Genomic DNA, 22,620 nt, shown 5'->3' on the forward strand with positions numbered 1-22,620 from the left:
GTGGCCTTTGCAATTGTACTGAGACTGACAGTGAGACAGCTGTGACAGATGCCGCCTGGATGTCTGTAGATGCAGCTGCCAGCTGGCACTGTGAGCCATGGACATGGATGACTCAGTAGTGAGAATAGCTGGGGAGTAGCCTCTCGACTTCTTGTTGTGCTCTACACTGCCACTCAAGAAGAAATACATAGGTTTAACGTAAAATGTGTCCATTTACTGTAATAGGGTGGAATATCGTGCAGAATGAGGCACTGCCTGGAGGACATAGTTTTGTCAGCAGGAGGTTAGAAATGTAGCAAATATGAAATATCAAAAACTATTTCTCAAGACTCATAACTTTGACTCTCTACTGACTGAAGATTTGAAAATTTTGAACTCAGGTGGAACCATCACAGAATATATTCACACAAAAAGATACCCTTGCCTGCTCTTCAAGGGAATAATTCAACATTTTGGGAAATTTGCTCATTAATTGTCTTGCCAAGAGTTGAATGAGAAAATTGATAACTCTAAACTTAGGCTACAGCCGGCAGCTGGTTAGCATAATTTAGCTAGCATAATGACCAGAGACAAGGGGAACAGCTAGATAACAAAATCTACCTATCTGCACCTCTAAAGCTCATAAGTTTACATGTTTTATCTTGTTTGTTTAATCTGCAAAACAAAGTCAGTCCTCCCAGTCAAAAAAAGCACTGCATATTCACTATTTTTATATTAACAAGCCATAATGTGTTAATTAGCAAGCTCTAGAGGTATTAGTAAATCGATTTTGTTCCTTTGAACAGAGTCTTTCCCCCTGTTTCCAGTCTTTAATTATGTTATGCTAAGTTAGCTTGTTAGTTAGCTTAGCATGTATAGTATATGAAGTTAAAGCCAACAGCCACTAATAGCTTAGGTTCTACCATGCAGCTACCATTTCCTCTGTTCACTAATTAACACGTTGTCTCTGGTCATTAGTTAAACTACATTAACCGGCTGCTGGCTGTAGTCATCTGAGATGAGAATGGTATCAATCTTTTCATCCAACTCTTGGCAAGAGAGTAAATGAGCAGATGTTGTTCTTTAATTGTTAATTTTTATTTCTTACTGGCCAGACAAAAGAAATACAACATGTTTATTAGAGCACTTTAGAAGTGCTGGTAGGCAAATTTTATTACCCTTTGACAGAGCCAGTCTAGCTGTTTCCCTATTTCCATTCTTTATGCTAAGCTTAGCTGACTTCAGCTGCTGACTGTAGCATTTCACTTACTAAACAAGAAAGAGTGATTTTGTCGTTCTCATCCGACTTTCTACCAGAATGCAAATAAACTTACTTCCCATGATATGAAACAATTCCTTTAACTATTTACATTAATGGTGTGATTTATAGCAAACATTACCATGAAACAGCTTTTGATACCATTTATGGAGATGGAGAAGATCTAATTCTAATGCATGTGTAGTGTTTTCAGTACAGTGTGTGTGTGTGTGTGTGTGTGTGTGTGTGTGTGTGTAGTAGTAGTTATTTTCTGAGTGTATTAAGCTGAAAAAAATATCAGTTACTAGTTGTGAGTGATATTTGCTCTGTTTGCAATGCCCCCTCACACCTACCTGCAATGGCTCTGGCTCACTTGTGAAGCTGACTTCACTGCGGTAGACAGGACTGCCATATTATACACCAGCACAGCACAGCTCTGTGTGAGTGGTGAGTAATCTGTTACCTCAGGTGCTACAGATCCTACAAAAACAGTTACACACAGACCTTGAGCCAAATTTTCATTCAACTTGCTTTGTTAAGTGCAATAGAGTTATATCAGCAAGTAATTTATTTATTATAATAATATTTTCTAAAGTTCAGACACAGTATCTTTAACAGCTGTTGGACTTTACTTTTTTTTATTGACATGATAGAAGATGCAAACAGTTAGAGGCAAGAGTGAGAAGAAAAAAGACAGCTGATCAATTTTTCCTTCAAATAATTCTGAGCTATTAAATAATTTTACTGAATGGCTTTATGGGTAAAATGCTATAACTCTATAATTGTAATTTATAAAACTACAACATATAAAAAGTGTCCTTACTGCACTGCTGTATATATTTATATATATGTTAAAAGGTCTCTGACAGAAACTGACTAAAATTTCCTCCACTGTGCAATTCTTTAGACATAACAGGCACACTCCATTAAGTAACGTCTGAGAGTTTTGTTTTTTCAGACTACATCCTATTATTATGGAGAAAGGCATCCGCATACAGTATGCACACACAAGAAGCAGGGCACAGAGTCATTATGTGTGATGCATTTATCTTTGTGGGAGGCAGCGTGAGCAGAAGGCAGCTAGTCTCCTCTCTGTCACCCATACTAAAGAGACATGAGCGAGGACAAGAAGAGAATTCATTAGGAAGAAGTATCAAATATAACACAGCAGAAATGTAAAGGGTGGGTGATTGGTCATGGAGAAGTTTTCAATATTTGCGTTTCAATTAAATGTGAGCAAGTAGTTCAACCTCCGCTGCCCTCTCGTAGAAGAGATGAGATGAGGGCTGAGTTTTAAAAACAGTCACAGGAGAAATAATGTGGATAAATTGAGAAGGACTAGAAAAAAGGAAATAGAGGAGTTGAAGAGAATAAAGGAATGGAAAGGGCAGTGGTGAGGAGGTGAGAGTGAGGCTGGAGGAATGAAGGTGCCTGCTGTGTGTGGAGAAAAGCGATTAATCCTAGTCTGTCTGACCTCTCTCCTTGCAAAAGTTGGCCTGCTATGCCATGAATCATATTGTGTCGTGGTTACACTCTAATTCACTGGTGACGAAAACACACTTTCACACTGCTGTGAGAGCTGCAGCACCTACTGTTCAACCAGCACATACATTCATACTTACATAGTCAAAACCTTGACTTATAATATAATACATTCGTTTGTGTAAAGGTAATTTATTCTTTTGAATGATTCTATTAAAATCAGGTTCTATAAAAGCATAATTCTTTATTACAAATTGTGTCTTTTTTTGTAGTTTTAACCATTATTTCTACCAATTATGAAACAATGTGCTGACACCTGGGAGCTCGGTCTTACCAGGTATGAAAAATAAAGGTAAAACCAAAAGTAACCACACATGTACTGTGCAGTTCAAAGCTGCAGTTGGTCTGCAAACTGTGATGGACGTTTTCAATTGAAGTTTACAAACTGCCTTCCATTTCTTTTTCAAATCCTTAAAGTTTGGCTAACTTGTGGTGTTTCTTGCCCTGTCAGGCTTCTCTTAAGAATTCAGCTTAGATCTCTCCTATTACGTGTCACATCCATCGCCACCAAGAAAATTGGCTCCTGGCATTGCAAACTTTCAGTACTTGAAAAAGTTTCACTTTATTTCTTTGCACTTGTGTCCGGGTAATATATGGCACAAAGGGAAGTAAATGTCAAAATTTAGTGTGATATGATTAAGTTAAGGTAATGGTAACAGAAGGCTGCAAACAGGTGAAGGTGTTATTTCATCGGCCCTATAACTTTGACAGCTGAAGACTGGTGAGTTAACAGCAACACGAGATAGGTCTAGCCTGACGATGTAGCTGGTTATAAACAGACTGTGGAGATGCAGGCTTGTATTCTATCAATCATACAGCACAGAGCATTTCACAGATGAAGTAAGTATAGCTGTAGCGTCTTAAATGTCATGTATAATTAAATGTACTGTAACAGCACTTACAGTGCAGGCATAAACCTGCTGTAAATGCCCAATTAAATATACTCACAGTGAGGAATCCTCCCCTGAATAATACAATGCAAATCAAAGGTTCTTTCATCACCATTATACCTCCAGCACACATCCCAGTAAACCATTAAGATTGCTCTCTTAAGGCAAGCATGTAGCATGTGTGTGCACATTGACTGTCCTGTGAATTTTTCATTCGCGTTATCCTCAGGCCAAGCAGAGGTTTTCCATAGCTCGAGATTTAAAAGAGCTCCATAATAAACTTCTCCCACCTCAATCCACATTGTTACCTGAAGGTAGCGCAGTGAGCTTGCCGGCAGCCTTTGTAGCACGCACAGTCCCAGACTGATCCATAAGCAGGGCGTGGAGAATCTGTCTGAGGTCAGAATCAACAGGTTGTCAGGACAAGAGAACTGTCAAAGAAGCATATTTTACCTGCAGGATGTAAAAAAATAAAAAGTAAAAAAAAAAAAATCTTTGTGTGATTGCTGCAGCATTTTTTAGTGTGTTACTCAGTCAGTTATTTCTTGCCGGCAAATTAATGAAGTTTTTAAGAGGTGAAAGCAGAAATAGAGGTGAGCTTTTTTTTCTGTATGGCTGAATAGAAAAGTGCTTAACTACAGATGCAGCTCAGTAGGTTTTGCTCAGAAAAAAAAAAAAAAACAATTTGAGAAAACTCTCAAGTGGTATATTTATATTTTTCTTTATAGCTTTAAGTCTCAGAGGCTTTTGTTCAGCACCTGAATTCTCACCATAAAAGCCCTAACAGATTCAAATCCCTCTTCACTACTGCCAACACACACATAGATTCTTTTACCTTTGGTTTCTGAGAATCAAAAGAAAGTTCAACATTAGTTCAGAGATTATAAATTGGAAAGGAGAAATAGGCATATTGCGAAATGGTCCTTACTATCAGTCAAAGAGACACCATCATTAAATGAAAACTGGCAAATTCCAACTCTGTCTTTTGAGGATGTCTCATTAAAATCCTCTTATCTTAGTGAAGGGCTTCACAACTTCAGTGGAGCAGCAGCTCACATGATAATGACTTTAGTGACATTGCAACATTTCTGTGCATATTATAATGTCCATTTGTAAAGGTGATTTAAAATAAATGAGGGAAAAAAAAATCCTGTTGAAAATTTCTGATCCTCAAGCTCTCAAGTTGAGCCTGAAGTTGACAAGAAATGCCATAGAAAACGAAGTCGTACTGCAATTTGGGAAATGAGTGCACACCCACTCATGAAAGAGTGCATGTCTTGATTGAGGATATGAATATAAAACAACATGATTGAAGTGAAGAAAATTGTAGGCAGCAGATTTCATTCGACTGTAGATTTTACTCAATCACTCCATACTGATGTCACTGGCACACAGAGGATTGGAGTTGTGTGTTTGATGTTTTTTCCCTTAAATTAATTGGCTAAGACCCACAATTAAACATGCATAACCAGTGGGCTATTTGGGCTTTAATGAATAGTTTAGAACTTGCTACAATATCATAATATTAAGCTATAAGGACATTTTCAAGCATCTGTGTTTACTTATGGAGAGTATTTCTCAACAATTATATCCTCTCCTATGAAAACACATTTTATTGTTATATGATGATTTTAACTGATTTATGATGTTGTCATCCATTATCCGTTTGTGCTGCAGCCTCCACCTTTGGGTGCACGTAGGAGAATGTATAGTTGTTGGTGAATACATTAATAAAACATAGGAATTATAAATACACTACAACTACTATGTGATGAAACAGAAATGCATGTGGAAAAATTGAAATTCATTAAAGATTGTATATTGAGTGGGGCAATGGGAGCCACATTAAATTTGACCTGCTTTGAGTAAAACAGTAGATTACAGCCTTTAAGTTCTGTCTTGGTAAAAAAAAAAAAAAAAATGGTCCCAACATTTTCTCATGATATATCTTTTTTGCCCGAGGCAAGTAAAAGTATTTCTGAGAGAAAATTCCAGGGAGAATTTGATCATTTGCCGTTTTCAGTGTGCCTATCATTATGCGACACATGATGGACACTGGCTGTGCTTTGAAATGGCTGTCGAAAGCGGAGTAGAACTTTCTGGCACAAATTTACCTACTTCCAAGGCGCATGGGGAAAGTTACAAGTCTAAAAAGATCAAAAGTCCACAAACACTTGTAGTATATGGAACAACTGTATTGTCAGACCAATGCATGTCGGCTTGTCCATCTGGGTCCTTTTATACTACAAATGTTGTTTGAGTTTTAACCTCTTTAGGTTTGAAATGACTTCAATCGTACAAGAACAATACGACTAAATCTAACAGTTTTCAGTTTTAACTCTGCTGCAGTTGCCATGGGCTTCTGTCTTAATACAAAACTCACAGACTCATATCTGTACATTCAAACAGTTTCTGGTCACTGTAATAATTCCTCCTCTTCACACTGTTTAACTCAGACTGCTGAAACCTCACATTAGCTTCAGCTCAAGTTTAGAAGTCTTTTATTTTTTGTTTCACAGAATGTCACCAGTGTACACATGTGTAGGCACGTGACTGTTGTTTTAAGACATACTCAAAGAAAATGAGAATTTACAATAATATGGCACTTCATCCGTGAGGATTATACCAAAATAATTTGGCAAGCGGAGAAAGCTGTCATTTTATCTGCTGCTACCATACATCAGTCACTGTACAGTCATAGTGCAGCTCATCTCCTACTCTCTCTGTATAGAGGGCTGATGTCAACCTGTAATTTTCACCACAAATGGTTGTGTTATCAAAGAAAGTGTCTCCCTAAGTAGAAAACATACAACAAATATGGGTTTCTGTAAGGGTTTGAATATAAACAGTGCTTAAGAGTATTGTATTATTTACAACAAATATCTTCTACTATAGCTTTCCTTAATAGCTTTTATTTTTTTATGAGAAAAATAAATAAATAAAGAAAAATAAAATAAAGATGCAGGAATAAACCCAAACACTATTGTCATCTTTTATCCAAAGACTGCTCTATAAACTAATGAGCCTGAGCCAGCACTGTTTGCATATAAATCAGTCTGAAAGAAGTAATTAGGATATTTCCCCGCACTTGGCTTTGTGAAATTGACCATAAAAGATTGATGATGTCTTATACTTTGAGTCCTAGTTTTTAAAATGTGATGAAATATAATAATTTCCACAGATAACCTATTAATAATCTTATAAATAATGGCAACATGTTTTTCCCCTGAATTTTATTAAACAACACTTATGTACAAATATATTCATTACAGGACATGTAAAATAGTACATCTCAGCACGCTGTAAATGGCTTTCGGTGCAACTAGTACAAATATCCAAACTCCACTAAGATACTGTAGCTATTCACACAACACTGAAAAACACACTTATGAAATTCAAGCATTAGCAACATTTTTTTGTGATCACTCTTTCCTTTTGATTGCTCATGATTTCTTTACTAAACTAACTGATCCATCAAATGACACATTTCATCATGACTTCTGTAGTCACTGTGGTGCCATGTGAACCTTTAAACTGAGGTTTCAAACCCACCAGATTCAAAGTACAATCATGCAGTTCCCTGAGAGGTTATTACCACTTTACCTACTTTGGCGGCCAGTCCTGGGTCAGAGGTAAGGGAAAAGAGTCATTATTTTTTCAGTCATTACAGCTTTTTACCGTATTTTCCTCTTGTCAGAGAGGAGCATCTCCTGGGTCATCCTGGACCTCGCCAAGAATTAGAAAAGCGTCTCCGTCCACCAGGAGCTCCTGTGGTCATAGGCAGTCCCTGCACAATGCCACCTGGCCGATACGATAGTCCCTGCAGGGGCATAGGCGCTGGTATTTGGCACTGGAGCCAGCGCAGCTGAACAGCAGCGGATCCTGCTGCAGGCCACATTCAGCATGTTCTGCTGAGAAGGCAGGGAAGAGGTGGTTCATCTCTGACTCCAGTCCCTCACACTGGAAGTCCAGCCTGGACACAAAGACAGAGAAGGAGGACCCAGCTTACAATGTAACATTTATTGTTTTCAGGTTTATAGGGTATTAACTGTTATTCCTCTAATAATATGTTTAATATTAATGTTAGCAGGAGTGCCAGAGGGTACCAGTGATTATTCCACTAATATTTAATATTAATTCTACAGTGTTGCCTCTAGAACCTCAAGGGGGGAAGGGAAATATTACAGGGAAAGGGGAGCCGGTGTCTTCTCTTGTACTTTGTGCTGCTGCATAATTTTGAAACTAGGAGTGCAGATGACGCACAACACCTTGAGGAGGGAAGATTAGTTAAATTCATATCTCCCTCAAGATGCAACATCTCATTTTTAAGACTTTCCTGAAAAGACATTACATTTCACTAAATACTGAATAGTGTGAAACAGTCTCTTGTGTTTAAAGGGGGGCAGTTCAACTTACTGTTTTCCTGTTTACTACCCTGATACATGCTGATAAACACTAAATCTTTTACATTAAGGAATGAAAATTAAGTGTGACAATTTTGTTATAATGCAGTGTCAACAGGAGCAAATGAAAAGATTAAAAATGTGTAAGGCCAAATTAATATGCACAGTCATTAACAAATTATCCAAATGAGGAAACATCTTACGCGCTGAAGGCCTCCTTAATGTTGATGAAACGATACAGGGCGGGTTCGCAGATTAGTCCTGCACTCTGACACGCTTTCACACATGATTGACCCTCCAGCGAAGCCAAAAGCCTCAGCGCACTGAGTGGAGGCCAGGATGTGTAGGAGCTGCCGTTGGACGCCCAGGTTAGGAAGCTAGAGTTGGGCAGGAGGATGAAAGGGCTGGGAGGGCTGCCCAGCCACGTCCTAGACAAGTTTACTGGAGGAAACTGAGCTTGAGGAGAGCAAAAGTCCTGCAAGTGCGAAGACAAAGTGTCCCAGATCAGTAATATTTTGAGTGTTATATTGCAAACACTTTGACCTGTCAGGTAAAAATAAGCACTATACTCCACTGCAGAACAGTGACAAAGTATTCAGCTTAGCAATACATACAACTTCTGGACAACTGATACGGGAAATAATAATGGAAGCGTTACAATGCAAAGGTGCTTATCAGAACTGACAAGTCCTCAACAATCTTCCAGGAGAAATATATGAATGCAGTTATACAACCCAATAACAAATGAGGATTGGAGGCAAAATTAGGCTCAGGTGAAAGCCCTGATTACATTCCCCCTCCAGCTGGAGCTATTCATAAGACCCAGGTAATAACATTTCTCTGACATGTCCCTCTGGCCTCTAGACCCGTTTATTAAACAGGCTCCTAGTGCCCACAGGCAATAACCAGGTTTCCAATCTCTCCATCTCTGCTGCACCTCCACTCTTAAACACAGACATCATCCATGACACGCAGGCACGCACCAACACACAGACACGCGCACTAAGAAATCTGAAACTATAAGATTAGATAGTCACATTGGTCTGTGCAGTCAGATGATCACACAGGTTTGTTTAAACATGTTATGTACATATTATCTGCACAGGTGAAAGTGATTACCTGGAAAGGTTTTTTTTTTTCTCTACATGAGAAGTTGTTGTACTTTTTCAATGCAATGGATGACTGTAATGGACGTTTTGAGCGTGTTCACTGTTGGGTTCATGAGGAATAAATTGGGTGTTTGTTTTGAAAGCCCGTGTGATCATTTGAATGGAATGATTTTGAATGAATCATGTGGTAATGTTGCCGCCCTCACCAGTTCAGTTAATGAGGGAAGTGTTTTCTTGAATGCGAAAACATATTTTAGTATATAACTTATAATGTCTTACATTAATGCAAATGTCTGCATTATTATTTACACATTGCATATATTCTTTGTACAATGAACATTAAAACATTTATAACTCCTAAAGATTTCACTGCTGTACGTCACAGGATGACCCCCCACCAGCCCATAAATGCATTGTAATAATAAAAATAACTGTTGAACACAAAGTTAGCACAAAGTAAACAAACATCTTTCTCTGTTTACTACTCTAATTGTGTGTGTTTGAAAGAATTGTCACTGTTATTTTTCAGTTAAATGCTTTCTCAGTTATTGGGATACTTTAAGGACAAAAAATAAGAGGACATTTGCCATCATGGTGTCCTATAATCAATGCTTTTTTGTTGGGGGGGGGGTTCAAAATGGGGGCCCTGGAACTCTGTCAGTGGATGGAGGTGAGAGGAAGTCAGAGTGGGAGATAAGGAGGATTACAGATTCAGCAGGAAAGTAGAAAAATTTAAGAAATGTGAGCGATTTGTGAAGTTAGAAATAAAATTGGAAAATTCTGAAAGGAGGGTCAGGGAGGGTTGAAAAAAAGTGAAAGAAAAAGAAAAGGGAGGAGAGTCTGATTGGGAGTCTGACCTTGTACACGCCAGGCAGGCAAGCAGTCACAGTCTCAGTCAGTCACGGCATGTTGAGTGTGTGTGTGTGTGTGTGTGTTTCTGACAGCGGGGGGGGGGATTGTGTCAGAGCAGAGCAGAGGCTAACACATTTCCTTAACCTGCCACTGCCAGACCCTATACCAACCATCACAACATAATAGATGTGCCAGAGGATGTCAACATGAGTGAATATACAAATACAAAATACAAAAATGTGTGTATGTTGGGTTTGGATGTGTGTGTGATGAGTGTATTCTTTTTTGTTTGTTCGTTTGTTTTGGTAGAAGGACTTCTGTACTGTTCTGATTACAATAGTATGCGATGTAACATCAGATTTTAATTATTGATGAATTCATAATTTCACGTGTGCAAAAAATTGGATAACCATTTCTATGTATGAGCGTTACTTTCTCTTTCATGTCTGTCCTTGAGGAGCATCATTGAGAAAAAATTAGTCACTGTGCTTGTCTATTATGCTTGTAGCTGGCGCCTGCAAAGGTTTTAATAGCTGACCCAGGCAGTGTAGCAGAGGTATAAATACTGTGGCCAAGCAACTGAGAAATCCCAGAAAGGGAACTGTTTAAATACAAGTTCAGCTTCTTGATTTAACGCAGATCAACTGAATGGACATGTGAGTGCTGCAAGGACAGGAGACATTGTGCAGTTGTGAAAATTCAATTGCCGTTTTAGTTTTTAATCTATTATCAGCCATTTATCCACACAATATTTCTTGGAACTAGTGAAAACCTCTTTATTTAAGTACCTCAAAACACAGGCTGCTGAAATACTTAATACAGTTATCACCACAAATTTGACTGAAAAAAGCGGCTGTCAAGATAAGCAGGGAAACAAAAGATTCAAATAAATATTAAGCTTGGAGCATGAAAAAATGAGGAGGCTAAATGTGTCGAACTGAAGCGGTGTGGTTTAGATGGTGTGTGTCTGTTCCAGGAGAAGGACAAATGATAAATATGCTTCAGAAACAGCGAGCAAGTAAGAATGCTAGGAGAGCCAGGAGAGACCCAAGCATCCACCAATGTCTGGTCCACACCAGGAAAAGTCCAAGGAAGCAGATTTGCTGGGTGTAACAAAACAACAGTCTGTAAACACTGTAATGGAGGTGAGTTGGACTTGTAAGCTTTAGTATGAACTTAATCACAAATATAGCTGCATATGTTGGTAATATTATATTAAATGCAAATTAGCTGTGTTTATCAGCTATATGCATAGGTAAAAGTGTACTATGACATTTTGGGAAAGTCAAACTATTTATGTAAGGGGGCCATTTGTAAATTTTCTCTGCTACCAAACGTGGTTCCGGGAGCCGGTAGTGATGATTGTTACTTGACAAGAGCTTCTTCATTGTTGCGTTTACAAGACAAGAGGTTATAATATTGCACTCTGAGTAACAAGGCGGGCCAGGGCTAGCTGGTGAGATGTGATGGAGACAAGAGTTAACATTGCGGTAGAATTCCACCGCTGGAGACAGATTTTGGAGGATAAAGGAATGAAGTTTTAATACTGAACTTGCAACGTTTCTTCTAAACTTGTAAATAAACAGCTGTTAATGCTAACGCCAGCTATGTAGCAATAGCAAAATTTACAACTAGCTCCATCAAAACGCTTTTAAAAAGGGCCACAACAGCTGAGCCACACACTGAATAATTACTCTTGCTCACATTTCACTTCTATTTCTATGGTTGATTCACACCCCCAAAATGTCACCAACCTAAGTTGCTGAGAGGCAACATATGCACCAACAAACAATTTCTATTATATCATTATAACCCTAACTCGCATGCCTACTGATTTGGATTGGTTTTGAGACCCACCTGGTTCTGAATGTAGGCATGAACTCTTTCAAGCATCCCCTCACAGGTGTACTCATAGGGCAGGAATGGCTCCACCTGCAAACATAGATGCGAACACAGATGAAGAATCGGTGGGGGGCAAGAGAGAGAGGGAGTGTGTCCATGTAATTATAGGAACTGAGCATCTGATACTTAATCAAAACTGACATATTCATTAGTGTAATTGTGAAAGGCTTATATCATACCACAAGCCTCACATTAAAATCAATGACCTAATACATCACAGGTGACAAGTTTGAAAATTGATTTCATTATTTTTAGTGATGACTATATCAATATGTCAAACAATGGATTAAACTGACAGCGGGGCATAGGTCGTCCGGCGCCGAAGAAGCCGATGTTTTTGAGCATTCTGGGTCCATCGGGTGCATATATCAGTGTCGTTAAGGCCTGCCGCTCCTTGTGTGAATTTTGATACCAGACAGTGGATTAAAATTCACTGAGAGAGCACTGATCGATAGCTTGTCCAGTTCTTTCTAGTGTTTTATGCTAACAGCCTTGTGAGAGATGTGAGAACACAGCAGTGGCAGGAAGAAACACTCTTACTGAATTAGTGCAGGCTGATGTCTTATGAGACAGTTTTATATTAAGTACTGAATTTTTGAACCTATTGTTTTTTGATGACATCAGTAATTATGAAATATAACAGGATAGGATACATTGTGTTAGGATCCCCAGTGCAGAATACCCTCTGAATGTCTCCCATGGTAGCTGAAGTGAGATCTCATTGTTTACTATCAGGCCACTAAAGCACAAGGGCTTTTAAACTGATAAATGGTTCCTTTTAGTGTTGTGTTCCTTTTAGCACTCCCTTATTACTTTATTTCATCTGAGTTTAATGAAATGTATCTGGCACTTCATCAGCTATTCTGCAATGCAATTTGCCTTTTGGGCATCTTTATATAATAGAATCCGAGAGCGAGAGGAAAAAAATGCTTCATAGATGGTGATTTGAATTCAGCAGTGGAAAACATTTCAAAAAGACTTTGCAGTTTATATACCAAAACTGACTGCATTGCTGGGCCTCAAAAATATGTGAGCAACATTCATTATTTCACGTCATCTTTGATGACATAAAATAAAACTTCATCCACTTTCCCGAGCTGAGCTGTGCCTGGAGCAGCCATGTCCAGAAAAAGGTACACAAGCCCTGCCTGTGAGTAAGATGAAGCTGGTGTCAGACATTTTAGTGCGCCTTCATCAGCTGTCTGTTTCTTCATTTCCATCATTCATTGTTGCCATGGTGTCAGTAAAAACTGAGGCAACAGTGTTTCAGACAGGCACAGAGGTAGCACTACAGCTCACTGACAGAAAAAGCTATCTTACATTAAAAACATGAGCAACAGCTTTACTAACAAACCTTAACTACAAATAGTGCTGGGTAGTTAGTTAGTGAGTGAGTGAGTGAGTGAGTGAGTGAGTGAGTGAGTGAGTGAGTGAGTGAGTGAGTGAGTGAGTGAGTGAGTGTAATTCACAATACAGAATAACAATGAGTATAAGCTACAAGAAGGGTTTAAGTAAGTGAAATATGATCGATTAAAGTAAGAGATGAGCTAGATTTTCGTGGCAGTCAAAGAAAACTATGCATTCAGCATCCTCATTGTATTTCTGGGTGAGAAAGATCCAGTATAACCTCGTAAGCTTTGTACATTATTATTTAATTCATATCACACACAGCAGCTTACCTATAATTATGTGATGCTATACTTTTGTTTTACCGTATTTACAATTCTCTTTAATTTCAATCTAGTCCTAACATTTACATGTCCACACTACATGGCCATATTAAAACAAAAATCCACCAATTTCTTATGCATGATATTTATGAACATTAAAATGATTAATCTTTTTAAGAAGATACAAAATAGAAGGTGGAACTTGCTCAGTCAGTCTGAGTAATCAGTTTTGTTTTGCTTCCACCAAGTAACCACTTTTTAAGCATTTACCAGTGCCATGACTGGTACCTTATTTTACCTCTATCAGCAGGAAAGACAAAGTCTATTTAACACACCTGCTAGGTAGAGGCACACATGCATCTTGGCACTGCAAGAGCCTTGGCTGTGGCTTAGTGTTGTTGTGGTGACAGATTGAGCACAGCGTGATTGATTAATATGATCTGCTGTGGACAAAGCTTACTGACTGTGGCGCTGGCCTCTGGAAAGCAGCCATGTAAACCCAGGTGTGGGCATAGTTTACTTACTGAGCCGCTCAATATCTCAAGCAATTAGCAGTGCGGGGCGCAGAGAGGGAGCCAGCTAAGCATTTTGCTCTAATGTCGGACGCCATGATTAAGAGCTCTATTAAAGGCTGAGGGCTTCAAAAGTAGGTCAAACCCCGTGAAGTGTGAATGTAAAGTGTGCAAGAGCATATTATGCTATCACCCAGCCTATTATGCAGCAGTACAAAGTGTGCTGCGGTAGACTATATATTAGAATACTATTATATGTTGAATGGGTAGTGCTGAGTTTGGATGACAAACACCGAAAATGAACATACATTGATCCTCATGATCTCACGAATGGTCGCATCAAACTCTTCAGAGTTATTGAAGTCGATTGTGATGACATGAGGCCTGCCAATATACTGCTCTGCATAGGGATGCTGGGAGGACACCTGAGGGAGGGATAAATAGGATATATAATTACAATAACAATAAAAGTCTTAACTACAAATCAAGTCAAGATGAGAGAATGGTGTTGTGCACTTGATTGTTATGGATGTGTGGATATGTGGAAGGACAGGCAGAAATTAAATTACTGTGTTCTGTAATAATATTGTCAATCACCATCATTCTCATGGCTGAGATGAAGACAAGTGTATCTACCTTCCTGGAGGTGGGCTTCCCTCTGAAGAAGTTATGATTGAGAGAGCTGTGAGGGGGATTAAACTTGGGTTGTAGGAAGATGCAGCCATTGGCTATGGCCTCCAAAGGGGCGGGACCTTCATATGGAAAACCAAATCCAATGAAAAGCTTGACAGGAAAAAAGGAGGAGGAGGAGATCGTGAGTATATACACTGAGCTGCTCATATCCAGGTCAACACTTGTGTAAGGCTTAGTTTAACTCTTCAAAAACACAAAGCTATTCAGAGAGCTTTTCATTATGAACCAAAAATTGTGTGTGCAAACATCTGAGCATTCTCATGAAAGCATCAATAATGTCCCCACCTTAGCCTTTCTAAGGAGCTGCTGCAGCTCCTGCTGAGGCAGCAGACCATGGTTCTTGACAAAGGCAGGCACCTCTGGTGGACGCTGTGTCTCATAGTACACTGTCCCGTGGATCTCCATGTAGCGATGCAGAATGGCCAGGAACTTTTCCTTACCCTTTTCAGACATTCAGGAGAAAATTAGTTAAACACTTAAAAAAAGGCACTGTAAAATAACTGATTTATCATTGCAAGCACTGCTGCAAAGGTGGGTCATCTTCATTTGCATTCAAATTATTATTTTTTTTCAATCCACCATATCCCTATCGGTTAGTTTTAGCCTCTCATTCTCACTTTGTATTTGGCATATATTCCAATGGTTTTCAAGACCACTTGACCTGCAGTTTGGATGCTTTTATACTGCTTATGTTGCTTTGAAAACTCACATATTAAAGCACAGACCTCTATGATGAATATATAAATAAATGCTGGCCAAACTAAAGTCTGTTTTTATGAAATTCTTGAATTAACTTTCAGATAAATGTCTCATTCGAGACACAGACAGTACTTATATGTGAGAATGCCAGCTATGCATTTATGAGCTTTTCCTTCTTTTGATTTGTACTATGTTTAATTTAAAGGTTCTGTAAACAAGATTTTAAACAATAATATAGCAGCAAACTACTATTTTCTATGTAAAGATATAATGGAGTAATGACGTCCTGAGCAGAGAACAAAGATACACCCCCTCTGTGTGTATTGTAAATCTGAGTGTCTCTGTCCTTTGTTTTGGTATCCGGTCCAAAGGCATGTGTACGTGTTGGTGCATGTAAGTTCCTCCCTTTTTACTGGCTCTGTCGGTGTCATATGTGCAGCCGGTCCCAGGAGATAACTCCAAGGCTGAATTTCTTTCTTTCCCTGTCGAACTGTGGAGCCAATACTGGTCTGGCTTTAGGAACCTTAAAAGGCTCCAGCTTGACTCGGAGCTGACTTTTCTTCTCCTTGATGATTAAGTAACTTGATAGCTACATAATGTTACGTCTTCATTAATGACCTGCTACATTAGGCAGGATACCGTTAACTAACTTGCTGAATTTGTTTAGCAAATGTTGCTATTGCTAACTGGTTTAATGCCAGCAGGCAATGTGTGGACTAATGGTTATGGCTGGCTAGTAGCAGTGACAACTGTTTACAGAACCTTTAAACACTGTCAATGACTTCTCCTCTAGCACCAACATTACTTTGACCAGTTAAATGGAGGTGCACTGATTCATCAGTATTACACACAACCACTCTATAACGGGCAGAGGAGAAAATCCCAAAGGTGTTGTGGGGAGGGCAGGAGAATGACCCCAGCCTGAGCAAAAATTGTCAATGGAAATGAGGCAACCAGATCTGATGAGCTGAGTCAGCTCTTGTTAGCACTAGCATCATCATCTTGGTAACTATCCAACACCGGTGACATGATGAAAGAATTAAATCAATGTATATCTTCTGTGTTGCTGTGTGGAGACACTTTGCTTGAATAATGTTACTGAGCTAAAAGTGAATTTGTTCATCTCAAAAAGTGTTGCTGGGGGGAATGTCATGAATTATTTACTAATGCTATGTCTTGAAGGCATAAAGCATTTATAAATGTCATCCGAGTGTTACTCCTCGTTTTTCATCTTGGGCTATTTTAATGTCTGCGAGCAACATGGAGATGAAATCACACTTTCTGTAACTCAAAGTGATACTTCTACAGTGAATTATAACTGTGACCGTAGGAAAAAGGGCAGAACTTCTTCACTTAATTCAGTCATTCATTTAGTCATTTTGTCTATGCCCATGAATACTCCACCCTAATAAGTGCACATGCACACACACGCACATACACACACACACGCACTTACATGATGGTCCTCTATGCTACATTACACAGGTTTAGATTCTGGCAAATATTTGAAATCACGTCTGTTAGCATTTATTTTGGAATAACTGCTTCCTGGACTGACATTCAAAACTAAGGCTCTGATATATGAATACATGCCCACATAACTGAGGGGGAACTGTCTAGGAACACTCAGTTTGGGTTTTGACATTTGGAGAATCGATAATGCCAGTGTAAGGCAGGTGCACTTACTTGAAGCTGTGTAGATCCATCAATGATGCATCAGGGTATCATGAATACAGAGTAGTACAGGACGAGAACAGAAGCGTGAAGAGGAGGGATGTGAGTAGGGACACGCAGATGTAGGGGAAGAGAGAGAATATGACATGAAGAATTAGTCATTTTTCCTCTCGTAGGACCTTTGCAAGCCCCAAATCTCACATGCATCTCAGAGGTGGAGGAAGAAGCTGCTCTCAATGAGGGGGTATTCACTGTCTGGAGAGACCCTGGCACTACTGGCTTTTACAGTGCAATCTTTCAGACTCACAAATGTTACATTGCGGCTCAAGTTGTTCTAAGAAACATGGGACGCTGTGGCAGTGCAGGAACAAAGCTCCAGTTAGATACAAGTGAAGCAAACCTTGGGGGAAGCTCCAGCACACTTCAAAGTTACAGTATGAGAGAGAAACCTTGCCAGTAGCTCGGAGGGAAAATTTACTCTAAACAAAACCAATTGTTCCTCTACCAACACACTTCAGGACAGATTCCTGGAGGAGACAGTTGTTTGGAAATGTTAGATCTAGTGGGTGTTTTACAGTTAAGGAATGTGATATTCAAAAGTTCTGCATTTTTTTTTTTTTTTCACATTAAAAACAACCCACCCGGGGTCAAATCATTTCCTCCTCTCACAGATTAGAAAGATGCTACAAAAATATACCACATGTATTGACAGTTGTTGCAGGGGGTTATTGTGTGATACGGACCTTCCACATGCTGGCTTCTTTGCCATACACAACCGCCATATTGTTAACCTTGTTCCTCTGAATGTTCAGTCTCTCCGTCTCATTCAGCTCCTCTGCCACAAAACCCATAAAAGAGTTGTCTGGAGTGTGGGCTGCCAAGGACAAACAAAACAATTGGAAATACAACGTTACAAGTCCAATTCAATGTCTGGGGGAAAAAAAGTTATTAAATTAAAGTAGCTACTGTGGAGATCCAGACTGCTGTGCATTTAGAGAATACAGAATAAAAGGAAGGCAATGGCAATTCTGTAAAGCTGAAATTCATAATATTTTAAAAAATGTATTGTTGCATTCATCTGTATGGGACAGTGTGGTGAAACAGTAAAAATGGTACATGTACTGGGGTTGAGGATGCGTTCCGTAATTGTGATGTTGAGAAATTTCTAGTTGATGATGCCAGTGTTAACTTCACCAATAATCCGTACAGTGTATTTTCCTCTATGTGACCTGGTCGGTTGATTTTAACTGTACATCAACAGAAAGGTGAAAGATCTTTACAGAAGTGAACCTTTTTATTAATCATCTTTGTTGTAGTTTTGACGAACACAGGATTATAGATTGCAGCTTTAATGTGTGCTGAAAGCTTTCAGCTCTCAGAACACAAAATGGCACTATGAATGTTGGCACACACAAAGGATCTACTACACCAGGGAGCTGTAAAGTGGGAAGGCAAAAGAAACTGTATTTTCAGTCAATTTTCAAACCTGAGATGAAAGCTGACATCTTTCACAGTGTCATGCTTTGTGATAACACAAAGTATTTTGGAAACAGCGGGGGTTGCCCATTGTCTCTGAATTAATTGGAGACTAGTGCAAACAGCTGAAGTTTCACCAAATGTGCCGTGAATGTGCTCGTGTTTGTGTGTGTAAGCCTGGTGGTGCTTGGCTACTGTAGGCTGCTTCAGGCATCTGTGCAGGCACAGATGTTATGAACGAGCTCTGCGGTGTTTGTGCCCCAAAGCTGCGCCTGTGTCGTCCTGAGGACTTAGTAAGCTCATCCAATCTGTTTGCACACTCAGTCACATAAACTCAGACGCACACATGCCTGCGCACACGCATCAAAACACCTCGTATTTCTGATTTATAATCATCTGTGAAAATTTATGCAGACATTTAATCTAATAATTTCCCATAAGCAGATGTGAAGCCTCGAGCTCAGAAAGAGCAAAGTGGAAATCTGTTAGAGAAAAATCAAAGTCCACGTACGGAACATGGTCATGTACTGTTGGCCGTGAAGGTTCCAGTAGCCCCAGTTCGTTCTGTAGCCGTGCAGAGTGGCGTACTCCTCGTGGTTGTATGCAGGCTCAGTGCCGAAGGTGTCAATCACTCGGATGTGGCACCTGGGACAGAATAAGAAATAGGCTGAGCTAAAATTAGAACAAAGTTGTGTCTTGCTTTCAAATCAGGAAGTCTCTGCTGAATTAGTGAAACAAAGAGCAAAAAAAGTGAAAAATAATCCCATCAGTTTAGTTTTTTTCACCAAAGGTAGCACGTTCATGCACAGTAAGAATTAAGTCTGCATAATAATATGCTCACACAGTTAGATCACAGTAACGACACGAATGACAGCCGTGTAAAAACAAACAATATATTCTTCATTTAGAGTTATGGGAGCTTATCACACAGCTATAATAGTGTCTTGTTGTCAGAGTGGTTTGTAAAGCTGTCAGCCGTGATGGATATCCATGTCCCCTGCCAGTCTCCCCTCGTTGAGCAGAGCTCATACGGGGCCTCAAGGTGAGACAGCTGAGGTTTAAATCACAGCCTTGTTTCACAGCCATCACAGAGCCCTCTCCTGGAACAGAGCATGACACCACCTGGACTCGGCTAAGCTGGATTTGAGTCAAACACATGGATCAATACTGCTCTCTGAAATGTTAAACTCTTTTGCCATGTGTAAGTCTCTCTGGATTGACTGAAAAATGCTTGAAATCTTTCCTGATAATGTTGAGGCAACATTGCAACAGGGAATAGATTGCACCGCTTCGACTGCATCAGCACTTAAACATGTTGAAATACATTGCATTGACGTCTCTCCAGATTAAACCTGAACGGAAAAACAGGGGTGGAACATTTAGTTTACGAGGAGCAGCACGAAAAAAGACATAAAGAAAACCAGCACTTTATCAGCAGTGAATATTCGCAGTAGGAAGTCAAAAAATCCACTGATGTAATCCAGTCCGAGAAGATTTATCAATGCCCTGCATCTCTAATCAGCATCAGGGCTGGTGAGGAAATTAAAGTACTGGTCTGTCACACTTTGACAGCTCAGGAGTGTTTGTCGATTGGCTGACCTTGGACTGATGCTGATTGGAATCAGCAGAGGCTTTCGCTGCTGCTCTGCCGGGGGCCGCATTTTAGACATTTAAAACACAGGAGAATCCGAATGAATTATTGTGAAATGCGTGCACCTTCTGCTCGGTCATTTAACAAATGTAGCAGCTTTCTTTTCTTATACATTGACAGTAAAATACAGGATGCAAACAACCTGCAATAAAGCCAGAGCATGAAATGTCAACACTGTATTACACCCCATCGATTACCATTATTTTCACATTGCTATAACTTGAAGATTTTGAAGTTTTTCTTAAATATATTTCCCTCCCAAGGGAATAGTTTGCATTAAAAGCTGTTTACAAAGTTTTTCTCTGTTTGGATAAAGAAGAGGATTTTCTTGTATACTGTGACTGTTCCAGTTTTGCTCATGTGGAACAAAAACTTTACCAACTGTATTTATTGTCAGAGCAGAGCCTGCAGCCACGCAGAGTGATGGAATATGTTGGTTTTTGTTTGGGCATTTGCAAATAAATGAGCTGTGTTTCATTCTAATACATATAACTATAAACTTGTGTTGTGTATATGCTAACACATTCATTTTAAGCTTCTCTATTTGATGCATATAATCAACAGTCTGAGAAAAAGGAAGTGACATCAGCCCAGAAGTCTGACCCTGTTCATTGATCAGCGTGGAAAGAGGCTAAATTAGCCGCCCAGTCTACCAGCCTGTAATGCCGGCAAGTCAATAAGCCAATAGTGAAGTATTTCATCAGAAAGGCAATTAGTGATAACCAAAATTGATGCAACAAGTAAATGGAGCTTGTTAAACAAACAGAAATGACAGTCCTAAGAAAGAGAGAGAGAGAGAAGACTGACTTGTGCTTCCTCAGTGACAGACCCATGTGCTGCTTCATTTGCTGCAGGCCATGGTAGTCGGTGTAGATAAGGTCAAAGGGCAGAGGTCCTGTCAAAGGGCAGCTTCCTCTTCCTGGAGGGACACCCAAAAACCTGCATACATGGATCAGATGTGCTTTTATTGTGATACTGAGTCGAAAAAACGTGCAAGGTGCCATAAAAACACTCACTGTAATCCAATAGCACAGATGAAAAACACAAAAGAAGAGAAAGAGCAAATGTCACTACCTGAGAGAGTTTGACTGGCCATCTCATAAGTGGAAAGAGAAAATATCTCAGCAAAAGTGAAGCAGTCCAGGGGCACTCAGGTCTAACGTACTGAGTTCTTGAACAGAATCTCAACTAAGGTTCTGCACATCTAAAAGCTCAGTTCACTTGCCTTCAGTCCAACACTTTTACACTGATACTAATAAAGCTGTAGTCGACAAACAGTCAATGATCAGTTAGTTCATTTAATAAAAACATGTTAATATTGTCACTCCAGTATTATCATACCTGTGCAGGTGGATGAATTCTTGCAGAGGAATCTGACAACTTTCGTGAACATTACTGTGATTGACAGACCATTGTGGACAAAAGGACTAAAAAAGCAAAAAAATCTACTAAAATACAGTCAGTTCACCATAACGCAAACAACAGATCAGGAGAGTAATTGATTTTGATGGGACAGCTCTACTTTTCATAGCGTTGTGCTGCAATTTCTCCCATTTCTCTCAAGTGTGGAAAAGGGTGCATGTAAGAATTGAGAATGGTTGGGAGAGAGAGAGAGAGAGAGAGAGAGAGAGAGAGAGTAGAAGACAGGAGGAATGAAAGAGCCCAATTGCACCGTGAAGCATCTCAGCGCTCTCAGCAAAACGACGGCAGAGCCATTCAACCGAACAACCCACAATTCAACACTACCAGCCAGTGATGTCTCGCACTGGGGGGTCACTCGGTTTGTCTGCACAACTTGTTCTGACTCAGACGCAGAAACACACATATTATATGAGACATGCAGCATGTTCATTTAACCAAACATCTCTGACAGATGCAGAGAAATGGCCGCTTTCAAGTTTATTTGTGCAGCATCTGCCTTTGTCATGACACCATCTAAAGCACCACATAAATTCTTATTTGAGCTGATTCATTGGCTTTAAATTTTAATTGCTTTAATTATTCTTTAGGATTCACTATCATAATTTGGGTTGTTATAATTTTTTACTATGTATTGCCATTTTTATCTTTTTATCTTTCCTTCGAGAGTTACTTGGTCCATTGGATTTTTTTTTGTGCATTGTTCTTTTACGCGGCTATATTTTAAATGAGGTCTCTACCTCAATGTATTTACGAGTAAAAATTAAGGTTGAATGAATGGAAAAATGTTGGCATCTCTTGCATTGTTACTTCTCTTACCAGATGTTTTTTGAGAAAAATAATGAAGAAATTACAATTAAGTGAATGAGGAAAGCACTGATTGCAAAAAGG

The 22,620-nt window shown here is 39.4% G+C and overlaps 1 protein-coding gene across 1 annotated transcript in view; it reads right to left on the reverse strand.

Annotated features, from left to right (window-relative positions):
- Positions 1 to 6,862: 6,862 nt before the first annotated feature.
- The window catches only part of LOC130184481 (alpha-1,6-mannosylglycoprotein 6-beta-N-acetylglucosaminyltransferase B), a 55,077-nt gene continuing 39,319 nt past the window's right edge, over positions 6,863 to 22,620 (reverse strand). The window contains exons 9-18 of the mRNA XM_056400411.1: positions 21,118 to 21,249; positions 19,171 to 19,304; positions 17,927 to 18,057; positions 17,196 to 17,201; positions 15,096 to 15,251; positions 14,754 to 14,900; positions 14,426 to 14,542; positions 11,891 to 11,965; positions 8,276 to 8,547; positions 6,863 to 7,642 (exon numbers count right to left, since the gene is read on the reverse strand). Of these exons, the coding sequence (XP_056256386.1) occupies positions 7,444 to 7,642; positions 8,276 to 8,547; positions 11,891 to 11,965; positions 14,426 to 14,542; positions 14,754 to 14,900; positions 15,096 to 15,251; positions 17,196 to 17,201; positions 17,927 to 18,057; positions 19,171 to 19,304; positions 21,118 to 21,249 (1,369 nt within the window). The 3' untranslated portion in view covers positions 6,863 to 7,443. The remainder of the gene's footprint in view (positions 7,643 to 8,275; positions 8,548 to 11,890; positions 11,966 to 14,425; positions 14,543 to 14,753; positions 14,901 to 15,095; positions 15,252 to 17,195; positions 17,202 to 17,926; positions 18,058 to 19,170; positions 19,305 to 21,117; positions 21,250 to 22,620) is intronic.

The sequence above is a fragment of the Seriola aureovittata genome, chromosome 17 (genome assembly GCF_021018895.1).
Source record: "Seriola aureovittata isolate HTS-2021-v1 ecotype China chromosome 17, ASM2101889v1, whole genome shotgun sequence".
In the NCBI taxonomy this organism is placed as follows: Eukaryota; Metazoa; Chordata; class Actinopteri; order Carangiformes; family Carangidae; genus Seriola; species Seriola aureovittata.